The sequence below is a fragment of the Primulina eburnea genome, chromosome 16 (genome assembly GCF_022965805.1).
Source record: "Primulina eburnea isolate SZY01 chromosome 16, ASM2296580v1, whole genome shotgun sequence".
In the NCBI taxonomy this organism is placed as follows: domain Eukaryota; kingdom Viridiplantae; phylum Streptophyta; class Magnoliopsida; order Lamiales; family Gesneriaceae; genus Primulina; species Primulina eburnea.
In genome coordinates this window covers 3,032,266-3,052,750 of record NC_133116.1, presented here as the reverse complement: position 1 = coordinate 3,052,750, position 20,485 = coordinate 3,032,266, and the positions used below count along the sequence as shown (strand labels likewise).

Genomic DNA, 20,485 nt, shown 5'->3' with positions numbered 1-20,485 from the left:
AAACTGAAATTTGATATAAAAAAAAATAGATTACCAGAATCGCAATGTAACAAAATTAGAGGACAAAAAATGTAGTTTTCCCTAATTAAAATGCTGTAAGCATCTAATTATTTCCTACAATTTTTTTTTCCAAGAAACTCCATTTGCTCACGATCTTGAATATTGACGCATTGAAAGAAAGAAAAAATTATCAAAGAAGAAGCAAAGGAGAAGGAAATCGATTTTATCAGAAACTTTCAATATAGATTCCCAAAATTTGGTCAATCTACCTCAATCATTCTAAAAAATTCTTAAGCACAAATCAATTACCCAAAATACAGATATATGCTGTAAGAACATAAAACATTTTATTCTATATATATGTATGTATGTATGTATATGTATAGTGGTGATACCCCTAGTAGGATCCGGGTCATAGTCAGGGTCGATTTCAGGAGTATCCGGGTATAACTCCTCTTCCCGGATGGTATAACTCCTCTTCCCGGATGGTATAACTCCTCTTCCCGGATGGATTGGTGTTGTACGCAATTCTTTATTATTTACCCGGGCCCTCATAGAGTTGGTCGGGTGCTTCTTCCCTGACCGGGTAGTGTTTCCCAGTTGCATATCCACTTTGGCAACCTCGAAAATAGCGTTACCTCGACAAGTGAGCCACACTTGAGTATAATCATTACATGCCATCTAATCTGCCAGAGCAACTTGGGCTTGGAGTGTCCGAGAAGTCATCAGAAGCTAGGATGGTAAACCGACTTAGTAGATGTCACGGAAATCGAGGAAACTACCCATTCCTCCCCTATAAATAGCAGGTATTAAATTCATTTAAGGGAGAGACTCTTTGAACTAAAAAGTATTGTTCACATATATTCGCATATATATATTGCTTAATTTCTTCTTTGCCTGCTGATTTAAGCATCGGAGTGGTCACGTCGGACACCCCTCCGGCGCCCATTCACGAGTTCATCTTCTTGTTTGCAGGTCAAGACTGAAGCCATATACCTTGTTCATTTTCCTAAACAACACTACAAATACTTGATTCGATCCGGTGGAGCACCCGACCCTGCTCATCTATTTCGCCTGGATCGCATCATTGGCGCCGTCTGTGGGAAATATACTGAATTCAAGACGTTGATATGGCTCGTACAAGAAGAACCGATCAGGGTGATCCTCATGCCCAGGGGGATGGGGGACAGACTTCGAGACAAGCCAATGTCAATAATACTGGGCCAAACATTACCCTGACCCCTGAGGAGTTAAAAAGAATGATGGCTGATGCCGTCGCGTTATATGCAGCTGGAAAGGAGGTCTCTCGACCTGTTACACCACCCGGTGATAAACAGGGTGATAAACAAGGACATGAAGAGGAGCAAGAACAGGAGAGGAGGGAAAAGGAAGTAACAGGGGAAGATGAGGAGTCCAGCGCCGGATCCAAATCTCCTACCATGGCAGAGGAATTGTCAAATTTACGGCAGAAGATGAAGGTCCTCGAAGGACAGTTGGAAGAACGAAGCGTTGCCCGAACAATCTTGAGAGGATGTCCGTTCGCAGACATCATAGTCCGGGAACCTCTTCCCGGGAATTTCAAGTCCGCCAAAGTAAAAGATTATGATGGCAACGCTGACCCAGAGGAACACTTGGCCAGATTTGAAAATACGGCCATGTTGCATTGCTACACTGACCGAATTAAGTGTAAAGTATTCCTAACGATGTTGGTGGATTCAGCTCAGAGGTGGTTCGAAGGCCTGGCATCCCAGAGTATTAACTCCTTTCAGGATTTCCAGAGGGTGTTTTTACACCATTTCAGTAGCAGCAAGAAGTACAAAAAGACTGCTTTTAGTCTTTTTGAGGTGAAGCAGAGTCCCGAGGAGAGTTTGCGGGCTTACATCAAAAGGTTCAACAGAGTGGCTCTAGACGTCCCATCTTGTGCCACCGAGACCAAGACTACTGCCTTCACCCAGGGTCTGAGAGAGGGTGAATTCTTTAAATCGCTAACCAAAAAAGTGCCCGGGGATTTTGAGGACCTGTTATCCCGGGCAGAGAAGTACATAAATATGGAGGAAGCCCAGAAACAGAAGAGGGAAGCAGTGAGGAAAGAAAGGGGAGACCGAGTATCCAAACCCGAGGAGAGGGGACAGAAGAGGGGCAATCCAGGGCATTTCTCTCATCATGTGCCTCTGAAGATCGCCCGAGAGAGGGAGGTGCAGGAGTGTAGTAGGGATTTAGCTCCGGATCATCAACTGGCTCGGCCAGAGAAGACAGGATTTTGTGCGCTTCACAAATTAGGCTATCATAATACTGAGGATTGCAAAGTTCTAAAGGGAAATTATGTTGCGCCTTCCTTCCCAAAGCCCACTATCAATACTCAAATGTCTAGGGTGCCGCCGTGGGCATCCCGACAGCCCGGATCTAGTTCTCAGAGAGGAGGTGTGAGAAACAACTCTAGAACCGAGCCCGGAAGAAGAAGGGGGCCTGAACCTGAGCAGAGAAAGAAGTCACCCCCCGTTGTAGGGAAAATTAAAATGATATCCGGAGGCTCTACTGACGGAGACTCCAATCGGGCAAGGAAGTCAAGAAGTAGGAAAGAGTGCTTGGAGGTGGAAGGAATGAGGGGCAATGAGGCAGTCATCAGTTTCGGCCCGGAAGACCTGAAAGGGGTGAATCTACCCCACAACGATGCCTTGGTGATCCAAGCCCGGGTGGCGAATTATGACATTCTGCGGGTTTTCGTAGATTCAGGCAGTTCTGTGAATGTAATTTTCCAAGATGCTTTTGAGCAGATGGACTTACAGGGCTATCACCTGGAAACAGTGGAAACTGCTCTTTTTGGTTTCGCCGGACACATGGTTTATCCAGAGGGGGAGATTATTTTGCCGCTGACTCTGGGCTCTCACGATCTAAAGAAAACAGTGATGACTTCTTTCACTGTGGTGAACTCCCCGTCATCATATAACATTATCCTGGGGAGGCCGGCTATGAATGAGTTAAGGGCTGTAGCGTCTACCTACCACCAGAAAATAAAATTTCCTGTGGGAGCAAGGGTAGGAGAAGTTCGGGGAGATCAACCCTCTTCTCGAAAGTGTTATGTAGAAGCGGTCCGGGCGGATCGGAGCAGATTTAAGAGGGAGGGGAAGAGAGTTAGGACAGGAGAAAGAATAGTGGAGGAAGGGGAGATCCACTTTGTGGCAGAAGAAGAGCAGGAGGCGGTGGAAGTGGGGCCGGGACAGCAAATCCGGGTGGCTCGGGATCTCAGCATGACCACCCGGGTAAGTTTAATTAAGTGTTTAAAAACTAACATTCACGTATTTGCCTGGTCCCAGCAGGAGCTTACGGGGATTTCTCCCCTTATATCGGAGCATCATTTGAACATCATCCCGGGATCTCACCCCGTGAAGCAAAAAAAGAGGCATTTTGGTCCTGAAAAGGACAGGGTCATATCCGAACAAATAAAGGAGCTCTTGAAGGCAGGGCACATTCGGGAGATTCAATTCCCTACGTGGCTTTCCAATGTGGTTTTAGTACCTAAATCCACTGGCAAATGGCGCATGTGCGTAGATTTTCGTGATCTAAACAAAGCATGCCCCAAAGATCATTATCCACTGCCCCGGATTGACCAGCTGGTAGATTCCACTTCTGGTTATGAGCTGCTGAGCTTTATGGATGCGTACCAGGGGTATCATCAAATTCCTCTGGCCAAAAAAGATCAAGATAAGGCCAGTTTCGTCACCTCGGGAGGTACATTTTGTTATGTTGTAATGCCTTTCGGGTTGAAAAATGCAGGGGCCACCTATCAGCGTCTTATGGATAAAGTATTCGAGAAGCAGCTGGGGCGGAACGTAGAGGTCTATGTGGATGATATCTTAAGCAAGACCCGGGAGGTCACTACTTTTATTGATGATCTGGAGGAAACTTTTGCCACCCTCATGCAATATGGGATCAAGCTTAACCCGGCCAAATGTATTTTTGGCGTAAAGAGTGGCAAATTCTTGGGATTCATGGTCACAGATCGGGGAATTGAGGTAAATCCAGAGATGGTGAAGTTTGTCTTATGTATGCCTTCCCCCCAATCTGTAAAAGAAGTACAAAAACTGACAGGAAGGATTGCTTCCCTTTCTCGATTTATATCCCGATCAGCACACCGAATTTATCCTTTCTTTCAAATCTTGAGAAAGGCCCAGCAATTCGGGTGGAACGATAAATGTGAACAAGCCTTCCAGGACTTGAAAGCCCATCTTGCAGAGCTCCCGGTATTAGTAAAGCCCGAGCCCGGGGAAAAATTATTCCTATATTTATCCTCTACAGAGCATGCTGTCAGTTCAGTGTTGATCAAAGAGGAAGGCTCTGATCAGAAGCCTATTTATTACGTCAGCCACGCTCTAAGAGGGCCCGAACTCCGGTATACAGAGGTAGAGAAGATTGCATTGGCTTTAATCGTAACTTCCCGGAAGCTAAGACCGTACTTCTTATCACATCAAATAGTGGTTCTTACCAACAGCCCTCTTGGTAAAATCATGACTCATGCTGATGTATCTGGGCGAATGATTAAGTGGACTGTGGAATTGGGGGAGTACGATATCGAATATAAACCACGAGTGGCTATCAAGGCACAAGCTTTGTCAGACTTCTTGTCTGAGATGATCCAGCCCAGTGAAGAGGAAGTGTGGAGAATTTTTGTAGATGGGGCGTCTAGCCTGGCAGGGTGCGGAGTAGGAGTCGTGATGATATCTCCCCCGGGAGAAAAAATCAAATTGGCAATAAGGATTGATTCCCGAGTAACTAATAATGAGGCCGAGTACGAGGCTGTGCTAGCTGGAATTCGAGCTGCTCGGGAAGTCGGGGCTTCCCGAATAATTATATATTCTGATTCACAGCTTGTCACTCAGCAGATAAAGGGTGTCTACGAAGCCAAAGATGACAGGATGCTGAAATATTTACAGCTTATCAAAACACGAGCGGAGGGCTTTTCGGATTGGAGTATCGAACAGATACCCCGAGAGGAGAACAGCGAGGCGGATATTCTGGCAAAAATGGCTGCCTCCCTAAGTGAAGTAAGTACCCGAGAAGTGTTGCACGTCTCCCGTTTGATCCTCTCGACCGACGAAGGAAGAGCCCCCGATCCAGAAAACTCTTGGATGACGCCCTTAATCAGATTTATTGAAAAGGATGCACTACCCGAGGACAGAGGTCAAGCCCAGAAGATTAAGAGACAGGCTTCCAGGTTTGTTTTCTTAAACTCAATCTTGTATAAAAGATCATTCCAGGGGCCTCTCTTAAAATGCTTACCTGAAGAGGAGGTAGATTATGTACTCCGGGAGATTCATGAAGGATGCTGCACAGAGCACCTTGGAGGAATGTCTCTAGCTCGAAAAACCATGCTTGCCGGGTTTTGGTGGCCAACTCTTAACCGAGATGCCACCCGGATAGTTCAAGCTTGTCAGAGCTGTCAACATCACGCAAATTTTAAGCACAGCCCGGCCACTCTCATGAAGCCCATATGGGCATCTTGCCCTTTCGATCAATGGGGTATGGATATTGTGGGTCCCTTCCCAACTGCTCGGGCTCAGAAGAAATTTTTATTAGTAGCAGTGGATTACTTTTCCAAGTGGGTTGAAGCCGAGCCCTTAGCCCGAATTACCGAGCAGGAAGTGTTGAAATTTCTGTGGAAGAATATTGTATGCCGATTTGGGGTGCCCAGAAGACTAATCTCGGACAATGGCAGACAATTCCAGGGCAAAGAAATTATGTTGTGGTGCCAGGAAATGAAGATTATTCAATCTTTTACCTCTGTTGCATATCCACAAGCTAACGGTCAAACAGAGGTTGTCAATAGAATCATTGTGCAAGCACTAAAGACCAGATTACAAGGTAAAGGAAAAGATTGGGTGGAAGAATTGCCTAGTGTTCTCTGGGCTTATCGGACTACTCCCCGGGCACCTACTCAAGAAACTCCTTTCAGCTTAGTGTATGGTTCTGAGGCAGTCCTTCCCGTAGAGATCGGAATGACTTCTTCTCGGGTAGAAGCTTACCCAAGCAGCAATGATCAGGCCAGGGCTATGGAATTGGATCTGATAGAAGAAAAGAGAGATCGAGCATGCATCCGAATGGAAGCATATAAGAATCGGATTATGAAATCATATAACAAAAGGGTCCGGATCCGAAATTTCCAAATAGGAGATCTCGTCATGAAAAAGGTCAATCCTGCTGGGGAAGTCGGAAAGTTAGAAGCCAGGTGGGAAGGACCTTACAAGATTACTCGAAAAGTCAGTTCGGGATCTTTCTATTTAGAAGATGCACAAGGGCGTTCCCTCAAGAGACCTTGGAATGTATTTAATTTAAAACAGTATTATGCTTAAATGGATGTATTGATTGAAGATATAATGGAAGATATATTTTTCTCAGAAGTGTTCTATTATTTCTTACATCTTAAGTTCGACGAGTACTAATCTTAAAAGCCCAGGGCACTACACCCTGGCTCGGGGCCACACACCTCGACCATTCCAAGTCCCGGGACATGCTCCCCGGCCCAAGGCTCCGCACCTTGGTTCTTAAAAGCCCAGGGCACTACACCCTGGCTCGGGGCCACACACCTCGACCATTCCAAGTCCCGGGACATGCTCCCCGGCCCAAGGCTCCGCACCTTGGTTCTTAAAAGCCCAGGGCACTACACCCTGGCTCGGGGCCACACACCTCGACCATTCCAAGTCCCGGGACATGCTCCCCGGCCCAAGGCTCCGCGCTTTGGCTCTTAAAAAGCCCAAATGACCATGAGGACCGGGTCTGGGAATACATATGTATTTCACATATCATTTAGTCACAAGGAAGAAAAGAAAGTTCTTCATTAAAGGGCTCGAAGGCCGGAAATTACAAAGAAAAAAGAGAGAAGGTAAACAATCCTACTCTAAAGGTGCAGTTTGATCCCCGGACTCCCCAGCCTCTTGGTCAGCATCACCATCTTTAGGAAGGGAGTTAATGGCTTTGTCAATATCCGGGAAGCCTTCTTTGTTAGCCGGGATTAAGTTTTCCTCTTCAAACTGTTCCCGGCATTTCTCAAAACCGACTTTGAAGTAGTTGTATGATCTATCTTCAACAGCCGCTTGGAAATCTGAGGATTGAAGGAAAATAGTCTTCCATTCCTCTTGAGTAAGCTGTAAGGATTTAAGCTTATCCTCAGCAGCCACGACTCGATGTTGTTGGCAAGTAGCTTCTTCCTCAAGGTAGCGGGTCCGGGATTCCAAGAAAGCAATCTGCCTTTGAGAGGCCTCTTCTCGGATTAAACTTTCATCCCGAGCACGCTGAGCGGAAGCCAAATGCTGGTTGGCCATTTCCAGGGAGGCCAGGAGACCGGTGACTTTCTCCTCATGCAGCTTGGTAGCCCGGGCAATATCTTCTCGAAGTTGATCATGAATTTCTTGAGCCGCCCGGGCTTGCCTATTTGTCTTGGTGGCTACTGCAGCCACCTCCTCAAAAGCAGACATTATCATTTGAGCAGCCTGAGCAAAAACAAAGAGCAAAAGTCATAAAGAATGTGTCAAAATATAAGTGTAATATGGAGAAAAACTTACGGAATAGAGGCGATTCGATCCTTCCAGAAATCTATTGCAGGCCGGAACACTTTTTAGAAAGGCCGCCTCAGAAAGACTGAGCATCTGCTTAAAGCGTTTCGCGCCACTAGAAGTAGGCCCTTCGAAAAAAATGTTAGTCGAAGGAAATTCGGAGCTGGAGGCTTCCTTGAACTGCGGAGGAGGAAGGGATTCGTGGGAACCAGAAGGACCCTGATCACCTGCAGGAGGATTATCCAAGATAATCAGTTCGGGCTCGACAGCCAAGATCCTTTGCCTTTTACTAAGAGGAACCAGATCTTCGGCCTCCTCTGAGGTCTCAACCACTACCCGAAGAGTATCATCCCGGGAAGGATTCTCTCGAGTAATTTCGATTCCCCGGGGCGTTTCCTCCATAGCACGTTGTTTTTCTGCTTCGGCCATTGCCCGGTTTGTTGCGAGTTCCTTTTCCCGGGCCGCCTTTTCGACTGCTCGTCTTTTAGCGAAAGCTGCTTGCATCTCGGAGTTATCTGGACAGAGGAGAAGTAAGTGTTGAGTAAATCAAGGAAAGAACAAGGGAGGGGGTGGCAAGAAAGAAGGGTGAATTACCGGGTTGAGGGCCCGAGCCCGCCACCTCATCAATCATGCGATCTTCGGGATCCTCACCCCGGGGACTCAACCCATATGTGATCAAATTATCATCAGAAATTAATGTGGAAGATGAGTATTTGCGCCCTTCCACCAAATCCTGGCTCACGATGAAGGGTTCTTCAAATTTATAGGTGCCGGGAAGCGAAGGTTGTGTAGGCAGAGAAGAGAGAAAGCCAGACAAGCAGGGAAGATCTCCCGGAAGTCGAATAAAAAAGTATCTTCCTTTCCACCCTTTTTGAGAAGAGGGAATATCATCAAGGAAGCGAGCGTTATGCCGGGCAGTCAGGGAAAAGGCATTATCCCCAAACCGGCAAGAAAAGTAATAGTGAAGAATGAGGGGGTTAATAAGAAAATTATTCATGTTAAAGAGGACATAAGTGGCAGCCATTATCCTAAAAGAATTAGGGTGAAATTGGTTAATGGGTACGCCAAAAAATTTGGCAACTGCAATGAAAAAGGGGTGAATCGGAAATCTAAGACCATTCTTAATTTGGTCCCGGAAAAAAGTAGTGTACCCTTGAGGGGGGTTTTTTGCCCTATCAGAGGACTCGGGTATTAAAATAGAAAGATTGGAAGGAATACTACCCAAGGTCCTAAGTTCTTCATCCGCCCCTGGGCGCAGGGTGCTACTCAGAGAGGAGAACCAGGGAAATCCCGGGGCCTCGACAGGAGGAGGGCTCACGGCCCGAGTTTTGCCCTTACCTTTTCTTTGGGCGAGAATTCGGGAGGAATTAGGAATGGAGGGTTTAGAAGAAGATGGTTTAATTAAAGAGGCTACTGGTCTCTTAGCAGGTTGGGTGACAGAGCGTTGGGGTGGGGGAGATTGAGAAGCATCGGAGCGTAACGCAGCAGATTCGTCGCTAGGAGAGCCTCGCGCATTGGCTCCCGACGTTGAAGAAGTAGAGTTTGACATGATAAAAATAGAGAACTTACAGGTTTTGAAGAGGAGCTTCGGAAGTGGGTGATTTTTTGCACGGAAGAGCTTCGAGGAGCAATTTAAGCAGGGCTTCGCCGGAGATTCGAATTTGAAAGTGATATTTTCAAAATAATTTAGGCACTACTTATAAGGAGAAGGACTCGATCTCTACCCTTGATTTGCATCTAATCGGATGGACGAGATGATCCTTGGGAATCGGTAAGGACACGCGTAATCATTATGGTGTCAGACTTATCAACGCCTCGAAATTCGAAACGTTGATAACCGTTGAAGCAAGAAAGGTACGTACTATCACGGTACCTTTTGAATTACCCAGTTTTTGGTAGCCCGGGGGGTTTAAGGCCGCGGCATGTTATTTGGGAGCCCGGGAGGTTTAAGGCCCCGGCATGTTATTTTATAAATCGGGAGGTTTGAGGCCTCGATATGTTATATGTTATGTTAAACCGGGGAGATTTTAAATCCCGGTTTTTACTTGGAAACACGTAAATTTGAGGGAAGTACACAAGCAAAATGCGCGAAGTAAAAGGCGAGGCCCCCGACAACTTGTTCGATAGCCCGGAAATTTAATTACTCGGGATTGTGTTTTTAGTACAGGAAGAAGGATATCGCACCCCGGAATAGATTCCCAGACAGGTATATCGCGGAGACGTTTTCAGTTTTATAATTCGAATTATTACGATTGGTTGAGCATCTATTGTTGCGACGCACGTAAATTTATATAGATTTTCTGGAAAAGAGGCAATAAAGCAATAAAAAGCAATAAATTTCTCATTACATAAAGAAGCGGCGAGCAATTATGTCATCCATTACAACAGACACAGAATCTCGCCATTCTGTTATCCAGTTAGTCAGCTCGTGGATTCGAAGATTGACAAAGGTTTCATTGTGCATTATCTTGGTTAGCGCATGCCATTCTTTCCGCAGCATCATGTGTAGTAGAACCTGGTCATTAACCAGGTCTGTAATCCGAGCCACTGCAAATTCTCGGATATACTTCCTCACTCTTGCTCTTTGTGCTCGAGTAAGAACGAGACTGTTGCGGTAGGAAAAATCCAGATCGTGGGCCTTATCTCGTACGGTCATAACTTTCCTCCACACGCTCTCCTCGATGCCTCTCTTCAGCTCCTCTAGATGAGGACGCATTGCCGGGGTCACCAAGACGTGTGTGCTGCTGCAAGCACTGGAACCGCCTGAACTCGACATGGTAAAATGGGAAATTGTTTTTTGTGTTCACCCTCTTACTTATAGGCAAACGTCCTTAAATGTGGGGGAAATCCAAGAGTCTCAGCCATGCGAAGCGTCTCCTTTATTATTCAAAGGCAAGAGTTGATCATAGCCATCAGATTTGGACAGGTGTATGATCAGGATGTCCCTCGTAAATTGCGCGGAGCAGACGAAAGGATCTGAACAGCTATCAAAACGTCAAGTCTGAGGTGCCTCGAAATACGGAACGTTTTTGTTTGGCAGGAGTTCAATAAATCTCATATTATTATGGCACCACGTCAGCAGACCGGGGGATTCTTGGTCCCTGTTTATTCCTTCTCTCGGACTACAATCTCGAGATCTCAACATAACAAACTGGTAGACCGAGACCTCATTGGCCTAAGCATTATTATCTAGGGATTATTAGTCATGTCAATTTTCATTATTTAATTTCGTTTAAGTGGGTTTCGCTATTTACCAGATAAGTGCTAGAACGAAAACAAAAGGACATTTCATTATTAAAAATGAGCACGAATTACACGGAGATGTTCATCCTCTACAGCAACCCTCCATTTGTGCAGCCAACCGCTGAGATCTCCGGTAGCGGTCTTGCCAAAGCTATCTGACCCGGCTATGTCTTCCAGGATCTTCAACTCCTTTTCTAGCATTAGTGCGTAGACACCATGGTGAGTAAATATGTCCACATACTCCGCAACACAAAGACGTTCACGGTACTTCTGCATACGAGCCACGTTCTCAGGAGCAGGAGCCCCTTCTGCGTACTGAGAAGATTCCAGCTCGTACAATCTTTCCCAAAATAGGAGTATTTTGTGGAAAACTTCGTCTTCCAAATCAGTCTTCCGTCTCTCTGTGACCGCACGCATAAATTCCCCCGCCATATCAGGAGCTTTCGAATTGCTTGAGCTTGCCATTGCATTGATAAGATGGAAGGATAAGCAAGGTCTCTATTTATAGGGTAGAGCGTTCATCTCTACCTTCGATTCAAATTTAATCGGACGATCGTAGGACGCTTAGGAAATCGTGCGTCCAAGTGAAGAGACGTGTGCAGTTATTGAGAGTATAGACTCATCATTACCTTGAAAAACGAGCAATTTTCAGTAGCATCCTCATTAATATATTCGATCGATTCTCTCGAGAATAGTGATTATCAGACATCGGGGAGTCAAGGATATGGGATACGAGACACTCCAAAAGTTCCCTTGTTTAAATATTTGTTCACAATTGCAAAGAGTGCAGAAAGGATCAAATCGGGACAGCGAGTCAAGCTCTAGCCCGACTATTTTAGGGATGGGTGGTGATACCCCTAGTAGGATCCGGGTCATAGTCAGGGTCGATTTCAGGAGTATCCGGGTATAACTCCTCTTCCCGGATGGTATAACTCCTCTTCCCGGATGGTATAACTCCTCTTCCCTGATGGATTGGTGTTGTACGCAATTCTTTATTATTTACCCGGGCCCTCATAGAGTTGGTCGGGTACTTCTCCCCTGACCGGGTAGTGTTTCCCAGTTGCATATCCACTTTGGCAACCTCGAAAATAGCGTTACCTCGACAAGTGAGCCACACTTGAGTATAATCATTACATGCCATCTAATCTGCCAGAGCAACTTGGGCTTGGAGTGTCCGAGAAGTCATCAGAAGCTAGGATGGTAAACCGACTTAGTAGATGTCACGGAAATCGAGGAAACTACCCATTCCTCCCCTATAAATAGCAGGTATTAAATTCATTTAAGGGAGAGACTCTTTGAACTAAAAAGTATTGTTCACATATATTCGCATATATATTGCTTAATTTCTTCTTTGCCTGCTGATTTAAGCATCGGAGTGGTCACGTCGGACACCCCTCCGGCGCCCATTCACGAGTTCATCTTCTTGTTTGCAGGTCAAGACTGAAGCCATATACCTTGTTCATTTTCCTAAACAACACTACAAATACTTGATTCGATCCGGTGGAGCACCCGACCCTGCTCATCTATTTCGCCTGGATCGCATCATATAGGTAAGTTCTTGACTTGAAACCAAAGTTAAGGTGAAGTAACATTATTGATGCACCCACCCTACAAACAAACAATGAATTGAAGTCGTTGATTAGATTTAGCAGACGTACAATATTCTTTTTAAACGTTATCCAGTATGATCATAACCTCAATCGACTCCCATTGAAAAGAGAAAAACATTCATAGATTTATTTCGGATCTAAAAATATACGCGAGACGCTTTGGTCTTAATTTCTTCCACATACCATATTACCATGCTTTTTTAAAAACAAAATACCTAAAACATAGCAATTTTAATTATTATTAGATAGATGGCTAGCTAGTTATGGCAGACTAAAAACTCTTCAAAACTGCTATTTCATTTGATTATGTAATGAATAAAAGGTACACTTTTTTTCATGCAAATGTGCCAAATACAGAAAATATGATATCTGAGCTGGTTCAGCAACACCACTTAAGTATTTCAATTGTTGTCAAATCTGAACATGCTCGATGCATGCATCTATCCAATGAAATATGCACGTGTTAATTATACTTATAGGCAAATGAACACAAATCAATCTAATTATGCAAACATGAAGAAACTATGAAAAGGACAAACCTAAAACATGCAAATGTGAATAGAGTGATTAACATACCTTAAATATGTTCATGGATCAATATCCTAAAGAAGTCTCTACTTTGTCTGATGAAACTAAGAGAAAACTAAGGTAATGGATCATATGAAAAATGATATATAAAATTGAACGACCGCATTTATGGTATCATCTTGGCGTATTTCATACGGCTCGATAATCCATCCGAGCAACCTTGGCCTTTCATCCACTGAAGTAATTCTTGTTTCTTCGCATATTCTACGTACCGAACTAATTGTTTATGACATATATCAGTCTTTCTTGCAAAACAGATGGATCAATGTATGTCGTGATGCTCGACTGAAAATATATGAGCATTAGATTAACTGAAAGTTATGAATGATAAAGGCAAAGGTAACTAGGTAACACGAGCCCATTACCAGAAAAGATTTTAACTACGGAAAGAAATCTTTTATGCATGTGATAAGAGTTAAAAAAAAAAAGAAGAAGAAGAGGAAGAAGAAGAAGAAGAAGAAGAAGAAGAAGAAGAAGAAGAATTACCAACTAGCTAATTATCTTTGAATTCAATCAATTATCCTATACTTGATCAGAGATAACTAAATTTTTTTAGGAAAAAACTGAAATGGACAGCAATAATCAAAGTAATTTTTCGAGGGAAGTTTCGAAATGAAATCTTGCTGAAGTTCCGAAAAGAGATCATACTGAATCGAGGTAAGAAAACTTCATAGAGAACAACTAATTCCATCAAAATAATAGTATTTCTTGGCATTTGACTTGTGTCATTAAAAATTAGATTGGGAAAGAAAAGAAGGATAGACAAAACCCTAATACTCGCATAACACATACTTCAATTCTTGCTGATTTTTAACTTAATTAGTACCTCTGCCTGAATTTTGTGAAAGAACTTCCCGTTGACTGTTGTGGTGATCCAAGCAACCACATCGAGACCCCTTTCCATTATTTCTACAAACACTGTTGAGATTCGAAAGCTTCGATTTTCCAAGCAAGAATGGATCAGGATCTCCACCCCTCTCGTTTCAACATTCACCGTGACAGAATGCTTCGAATTCTCTGATATATCTGACAGTTCCTTTAGCTGGTCTCGTCTTATTTTCAAGTCTTGGATATTCTTTTTCTTGTGTTTTATGTAATTTACTGCCTCGTGCATGTGGTCGGATATTGAACGTTTCCCCTGAAAGCAATCTCTGTTTAGCAAACATTGGAGGGGAACTACAAGCACAGCCTGGCAAGGACTTGAGATATATATAATATATTCAGACTGGTTTAGATCTTCTGCACCTCCACCATTTAACATATTAATGATGCATGACTCGCCACATGTAATCATATTTGACTTGATTTTCACCCATGATTCATATCAACTGATCAGTATAGTTAAAGGATGTAACAAGTGCAGCAAAAGATTTGATAGGTTCAGCTAAAACTAGAAACAGTTCTCATTGAGAATTCGAGGCTTTCATCGCTTCAATTTGAATATTATAAAGAGTAGGGCTTCAGGTTTTGAGAAAAAAACATAGCCTCCCGATAGAGTAAAACAAAGTCAAATTTAGAGAAAATGCGTGCCAATTGAAAAAGGAATTAAATTCTTTAGCTAGCTTTTTACCTTGATGCATTCGAATGGAATAAGGGTTTGAAGAGATGCATAAAGATTAGCCATCTCATTCCTTCTTCGCTTTTCAAGATCTCTACGCTCGTTTTTCCTGATACGTATACCGAGTTCATTTTTCTTCTCTGTTATGCTTTCTTCAACCCCAAACTCTATGAATCTTTGTTTTTGGGTGCCGATTGTGGTGCTGGAGGTGGCCGTGGCGGTGGTGGAATGTACGTTGCATCCAAGAGAAGCTTGATCCGAAATCAAGTCGTCAAATGATAATTTATCTTCTCGTCCAGAAATTGATTTGGTTACAAAAGACAGCTCAACTCCTGATCGTAAATCAAACATCTTTAATTTCTCCAAGATTCTGATCAAAGCTAGCTAGATTGATTATTATTTTTGATATGAAAATGGAGAAGAAGATATGGTGGTTGAGGTGTTGAGATCTTCCATGGCTCACTAATAATGGAATATTATTATCTTCATTAAACAAGGCGAGGGCCTCCAACAAGCGACCCACCGGCCATTCTTTAACTTACTTAAGGGTTTATTATAAGAATACACGCTCTATATATGCACATATTGAATATATATATATATATATATATACTTGCAAAATAATTCATACGAATTCTTGTTGGATCCTCAATTTGGAGAAATGATTTTGCTAAGCACTGTTACCAGTTCAAGAGTAATATCTATATCTATATATATATACAGATTGAATTGTGAATTTCCTCTATTATCCTCACTAAAATTGTACTCTAATGACACTTTGTCTTTTATTTATGTAATTAGTTAAGTATTATTAATCCATTGACTAATTATTATTTATTACTCTTTCACTCACTTTTTCAAGAAAATCATTATCATAAATACATGTTTATTTTTTGTTTGTTTTTCATCTATTCATTTAATAATAATAATTATTATATTTTTATTTTTAAATTTAAAATTATTTATTTTAATATTTACATTGACATCAAATTCACAAAAAATCACTATCATAATGTTATAAATCTATATCTATATAATACAGATTGAATTGTGAATTTCCTCTATTATCCTCACTAAAATTGTACTCTAATGACATTTTGTCTTCCATTTATGTAATTAGTTAAGTATTATTAATCCATTGACTAATTATTATTTATTACTCTTTCACTCACTTTTTCAAGAAAATCATTATCATAAATACATGTTTATTTTTTGTTTGTTTTTCATCTATTCATTTAATAATAATAATTATTATATTTTTATTTTTAAATTTAAAATTATTTATTTTAATATTTACATTGACATCAAATTCACAAAAATTACTATCATAATGTTATAAATTTAAATAAATTGTTAATCTATCTATACTAATATAAATATATGAATGTGAACTGTGAATTTACATAAATATCATTATATTCATTTAATAATAATCATTAATATATGTTTTCTTTCTCATCAAATTCATAGAAAATCATTATCATAATGTTATAAATTTAAATAAATTTTTTGTATTACGAACATTAAGGTAATAATGAGAAGATGAATAGAGATGAGTGTGATTGAATAAAATTAAATTATTAATAAATATTCATGTCATATAAAACATTTTTTTTCCTATTTAGAATGTGGATATATTTAGATTATTTATGTATCAACAAAAATACGTGATTGAGAGAAAATGTTTGTACGTAAGTGATTTCATTGCAAACATTTAAGTTATTTAATCAATTTTCAATATATGATGCTAAAAACATATTACTAAATAATATATTATCTATTAATCTATTAAATTTATGACTTTCATTTGCGAGCTTACTATTATATTATTTTTTTGTTTTAAAATTTGTCATGTTAATGGTGTTATTTAAGTCATTTTTTATCTTAGTTTAATAAGATCATTAATAGTATATTTAACTCAATCAAACTAATTATTATTTTAATTTACTTTTAAATTTAATTTTAATTACTTATATTTATACATTGCCGTCAAATAATAATAGGAAACAAAGGGAGATGAGTCGGATTGAATAAAAATAAATTATTAATAAATATTAATGTCATACAAAATTTATTTCTCCCATTTTGAATAAAAATATTTTCAGACTCTTTATGTGTCAATAGAGATATGTGATTGAGAGAAATGTTTGTCTGTAAGTGATTTCAAACACTGTTTTTAAGTTATTTAGTCAATTTTTTATAAATGCTACTAAATAAATATTACTAAACAATATGCTTCATTTGATCATTTTGTGTTCTTGCAATGAGATGAGTTTTTTTACCCTAGCGTTAACATGTTTGATTGTTATATGTCATTTGTATTGATTATATAATTGTGTTTAGATTGTTTATGTGATTTGTTTGTTTGCACAAAGAAAAGAGAAAACAAAATCAAATATCCAACAAAAATGGTTATTTTTCAATTTTTTATTGTTGAGATATTTTGTTAATTTTTAAACACATAATGCATGTTTTCTGTTTGCTTAGATAACTTAGTTTGAAATGACTTAGAAAATATTAAAAAAATTGAAATATTTCTTCGTTTTACCTTATGTCTCAGAATATCAAGAGATAATATTTTTTATTTATTGAAGCAAATGTATTTCCAAACTTCTGTCTATAAGTCAATATTTAAATTTTTTACGACATTATTATATTCTCTAATCAATTTTTTATCCTTAGATTGATAGAAAGCATTTTAATTTGAGTTTTTATATTCTTGCTTATATTATTTATTATGAAAATAATAGGTGAACTACAAAATTTGGTAGGTCTAAGAGTCCTCTGGTGAATGACAAATATGTATAAATTATTAAAATATATAATATCCAGTAGATTTTTGGAATGCAATTTTGTTCTAATTCAATGATTATGCATGATCCTAAATTTTAATTATATCACATGTTAATGCATGCTTTGTTGTCGCTAGATATATTTTGTCAATAGTCTAATATTTTTCTATGGTTTAAGAAAAATTGTGTGACTTTGTATTATATTTTTACGGCTGCTTTTCTAAATGGTTTTATTATGATTTCAAGGCACCATTTTTCATTTGTGTTTTTTTAAAGAAGTGGAATGGATATCTATAAAACGATGACATTAATAAGGCTTCTTCTCTTTATTTGAAAAAAAATATTGGAAAATTTATACAAATTGTGAATAATATGAGTTAATATTTAATTTGAGAGTGATGTATATTTTTTATTGCTCGTATATACTTTAATTTCTTTGTTATTGTACTAAATAAATTATTTTTAAACTTTGAGTTATCATTTTTTTCTTATCGAGGTTGTTTGTGTTAATTTTTTTTTTTTTCGTTTTGGTTAGTATTGTTAGCGGTAATTGATTTTTCTGATATTATATGATGTATCTTGTTGTTTATATAAAAATAAGTATGAGAGTACACCAATCAAAGCCACGTATTTTGGGTCTTCTGTTCTACGAAGATAATACTTAATGATTTCTGTGAATTATATAATTTCTTGGTTTTTCATACATATAGTCTACGAAATGCGTCAAATTTTGAACAAAAAAGTTAAGACAAACATAGTGGATGAAAAAAAAGAGACGTGTTAAATATAAAAAAAATGTTGTGTATTACTATGTTGTGTGCAATAATTGTCCCTGCTTGGTAGAGCGGTCGAACCGTGGTGCTTGAGCTGTTATGCGGTTTAAAAGGTTTGAGTTGCACCATTACTACTAGCTATAGCTTTTGGTAAAGCTGTAAGCGCTCGGTCCTATAATTGGTATCAGAGCTAAGGTCACATGTTCGATTCCCATTGATTGTAAGGCGTGCAATTATTGGGAGGGAGATTGTTGGGTGCAATAATTATCCCTGATTGGTAGAGCGGCTGAACCGTGGTGCTTGAGCTGCGGTGCGGTTCAAAATATTTGAGTTACACCATTACTACTAGCTATAGCTTTTGGTAAAACAGCAAGCGCTCGGTCCTACATACTCTGTCCTAATTTCTGTATCATATAATTCAAGCACATTTTTTTTATAGATATTTGAAATTAGGTCCAACTAAGTAACATTAAACATATACATATTTATTAAATCATATTTAAAGCAAAGTGTTAAGATCAAGAATGATTCAGTTAAATTAACATTTTATGCGACACGATAAATGAAATGAAATTACCTACGATAATCTTTGTTGGTTCATGGAAATCATGTTCTTTTCAAAACATGCCTTCTTATCTGATTGGCCTGTTGTTGATCAAATTTCAAGGCTCCAAGTACATACCATATAATCATTGAGAAAACTTTTCATCAAATTGTTGCACAACAGTGAAATGTGTACGGATGTGATCGGTATACTAAATAAAATCATGCCATTAAGCAATTTCACCAGGCCAGATAAAACAGAAGGTCAAAAAAGACGAGTTATGCTTCTCAACATGTAGTAAAATTTAAATAAAAAATTGACATATATAAACATGCATATCTTAAAATTTGTAACATATAAATTGTCTTGTTTAGAATGGAAACTATTTCTATCACTATGTGGAACAACTTGGCAATACACAAAGGCCAATTGATGAAGTGCATTGAGTCTGAACATCCTATTGTTGCATTTTCCAATCTAACAATGCAAATCTTTCTCAGTATGTTATAAAACATTCTTTCTTCTTTCCCTAAATGTTTTTTTCAGCAAAAATTACTAATGTGTGGTGTAAATCGAAACAATGAAAACAGATGCACAACAGTTACAAACTACGCATACAACTGCAATGATTCTTAACCCAGTATGTGACACCGCCAGAGTAATACAAACATGGTACATATTTCTGAATTTTTAACGCTTCGTCTTTGTGAGTTATACATTTCATTGGATAAAACAATATGATAAAGGAAATCGAAAATAAAGCTACTCCATGGTATGAAGCATGTGATCATTGTTTCCAAGCTGCTACAAAAATCAACAACAAAGCAAGTTGTGCCAATTGCATAAACTATCCAATTACCATCATTTCAAGGTAATAAAAAATACCAATATCTAACTCAAGTTTTAGATCACAATAACAAAAGGAGATGATCACTACTTTATTTCTTTATGTTACAGGTACAGAATAACAGTCACAATTGAAGATGAAATGAGACGGCAAGAATAACATTATTTGGAAAAGTTGCAACATCTTTTATTGGATGTTCGGTTGAAGATTTCATTCAAATTCATGAGCAAGTATAAGATAAAACAAACAAATGATTTTATATCTACATAAATAGAATATTTAGATTTTGCATCTAACAATAAAAATTTGCAATACAGAATTTACCAAATAAGCCATATAAAGATTTGCTAAATCAACCAAGCTCCAAGCTCCACACATTCTTGTTCAAGTTGGATAATTCAGTGGAAAAACGTGATGGAGTGTTAAAGATTGTGGCATAAGTTATTGAGATACATGACAATTATCCAACAACAAATGTCAATATCAGGAAACGGGGATCTCGGAAGATTATCAAGTCAATTAAACAAAACAATGTACCACCAAAGGTAGAAAAATCAAATGAATTCGATATAAACAGAAACATGAAGATCCATGAAGATGAAGATGAAGATGAAATAGAGATTCAAGATGACGAACCAATTGCCGAGTACAAAAGAAGAGCTAAAAGGATTAAAAAAACCGACATGTGCAAAATCATTTCAGGAGGTCTTCAAATCAAAGACAAGAAAATGTGATGATTTCATTTGTAATCAAATAATTAAATATTTATCAATTGAAAATTATTCTTCTTTCAAAAATAATTTAAACATATTTAAATAATGTTATCATATACAGATTATCTATATTTCTCAACGTACAACGCACGTGCATTTGTCTAGTATAAATGAAAAATATAGGTATTGAAAGGGCACTTGTTATACATGAAAAATATATTGTACAAAACAAAATCCTTAAAATTTTGAATTATCAAAGTTGTGTTTTGG

The 20,485-nt window shown here is 39.2% G+C and overlaps 1 protein-coding gene across 1 annotated transcript; it reads right to left on the bottom strand.

Annotated features, from left to right (window-relative positions):
• Window positions 1-13,024: 13,024 nt before the first annotated feature.
• Window positions 13,025-15,056, bottom strand: LOC140817168 (transcription factor bHLH118-like). Its single transcript, XM_073176801.1, has 3 exons — window positions 14,559-15,056; window positions 13,815-14,126; window positions 13,025-13,273 (listed from the first exon to the last, which is right to left on the bottom strand). The coding sequence occupies exons 1-3, from the start codon at window positions 14,895-14,897 to the stop codon at window positions 13,205-13,207; spliced, it is 720 nt and encodes a 239-aa protein (XP_073032902.1). The 5' UTR covers window positions 14,898-15,056; the 3' UTR covers window positions 13,025-13,204.
• Window positions 15,057-20,485: the final 5,429 nt, after the last annotated feature.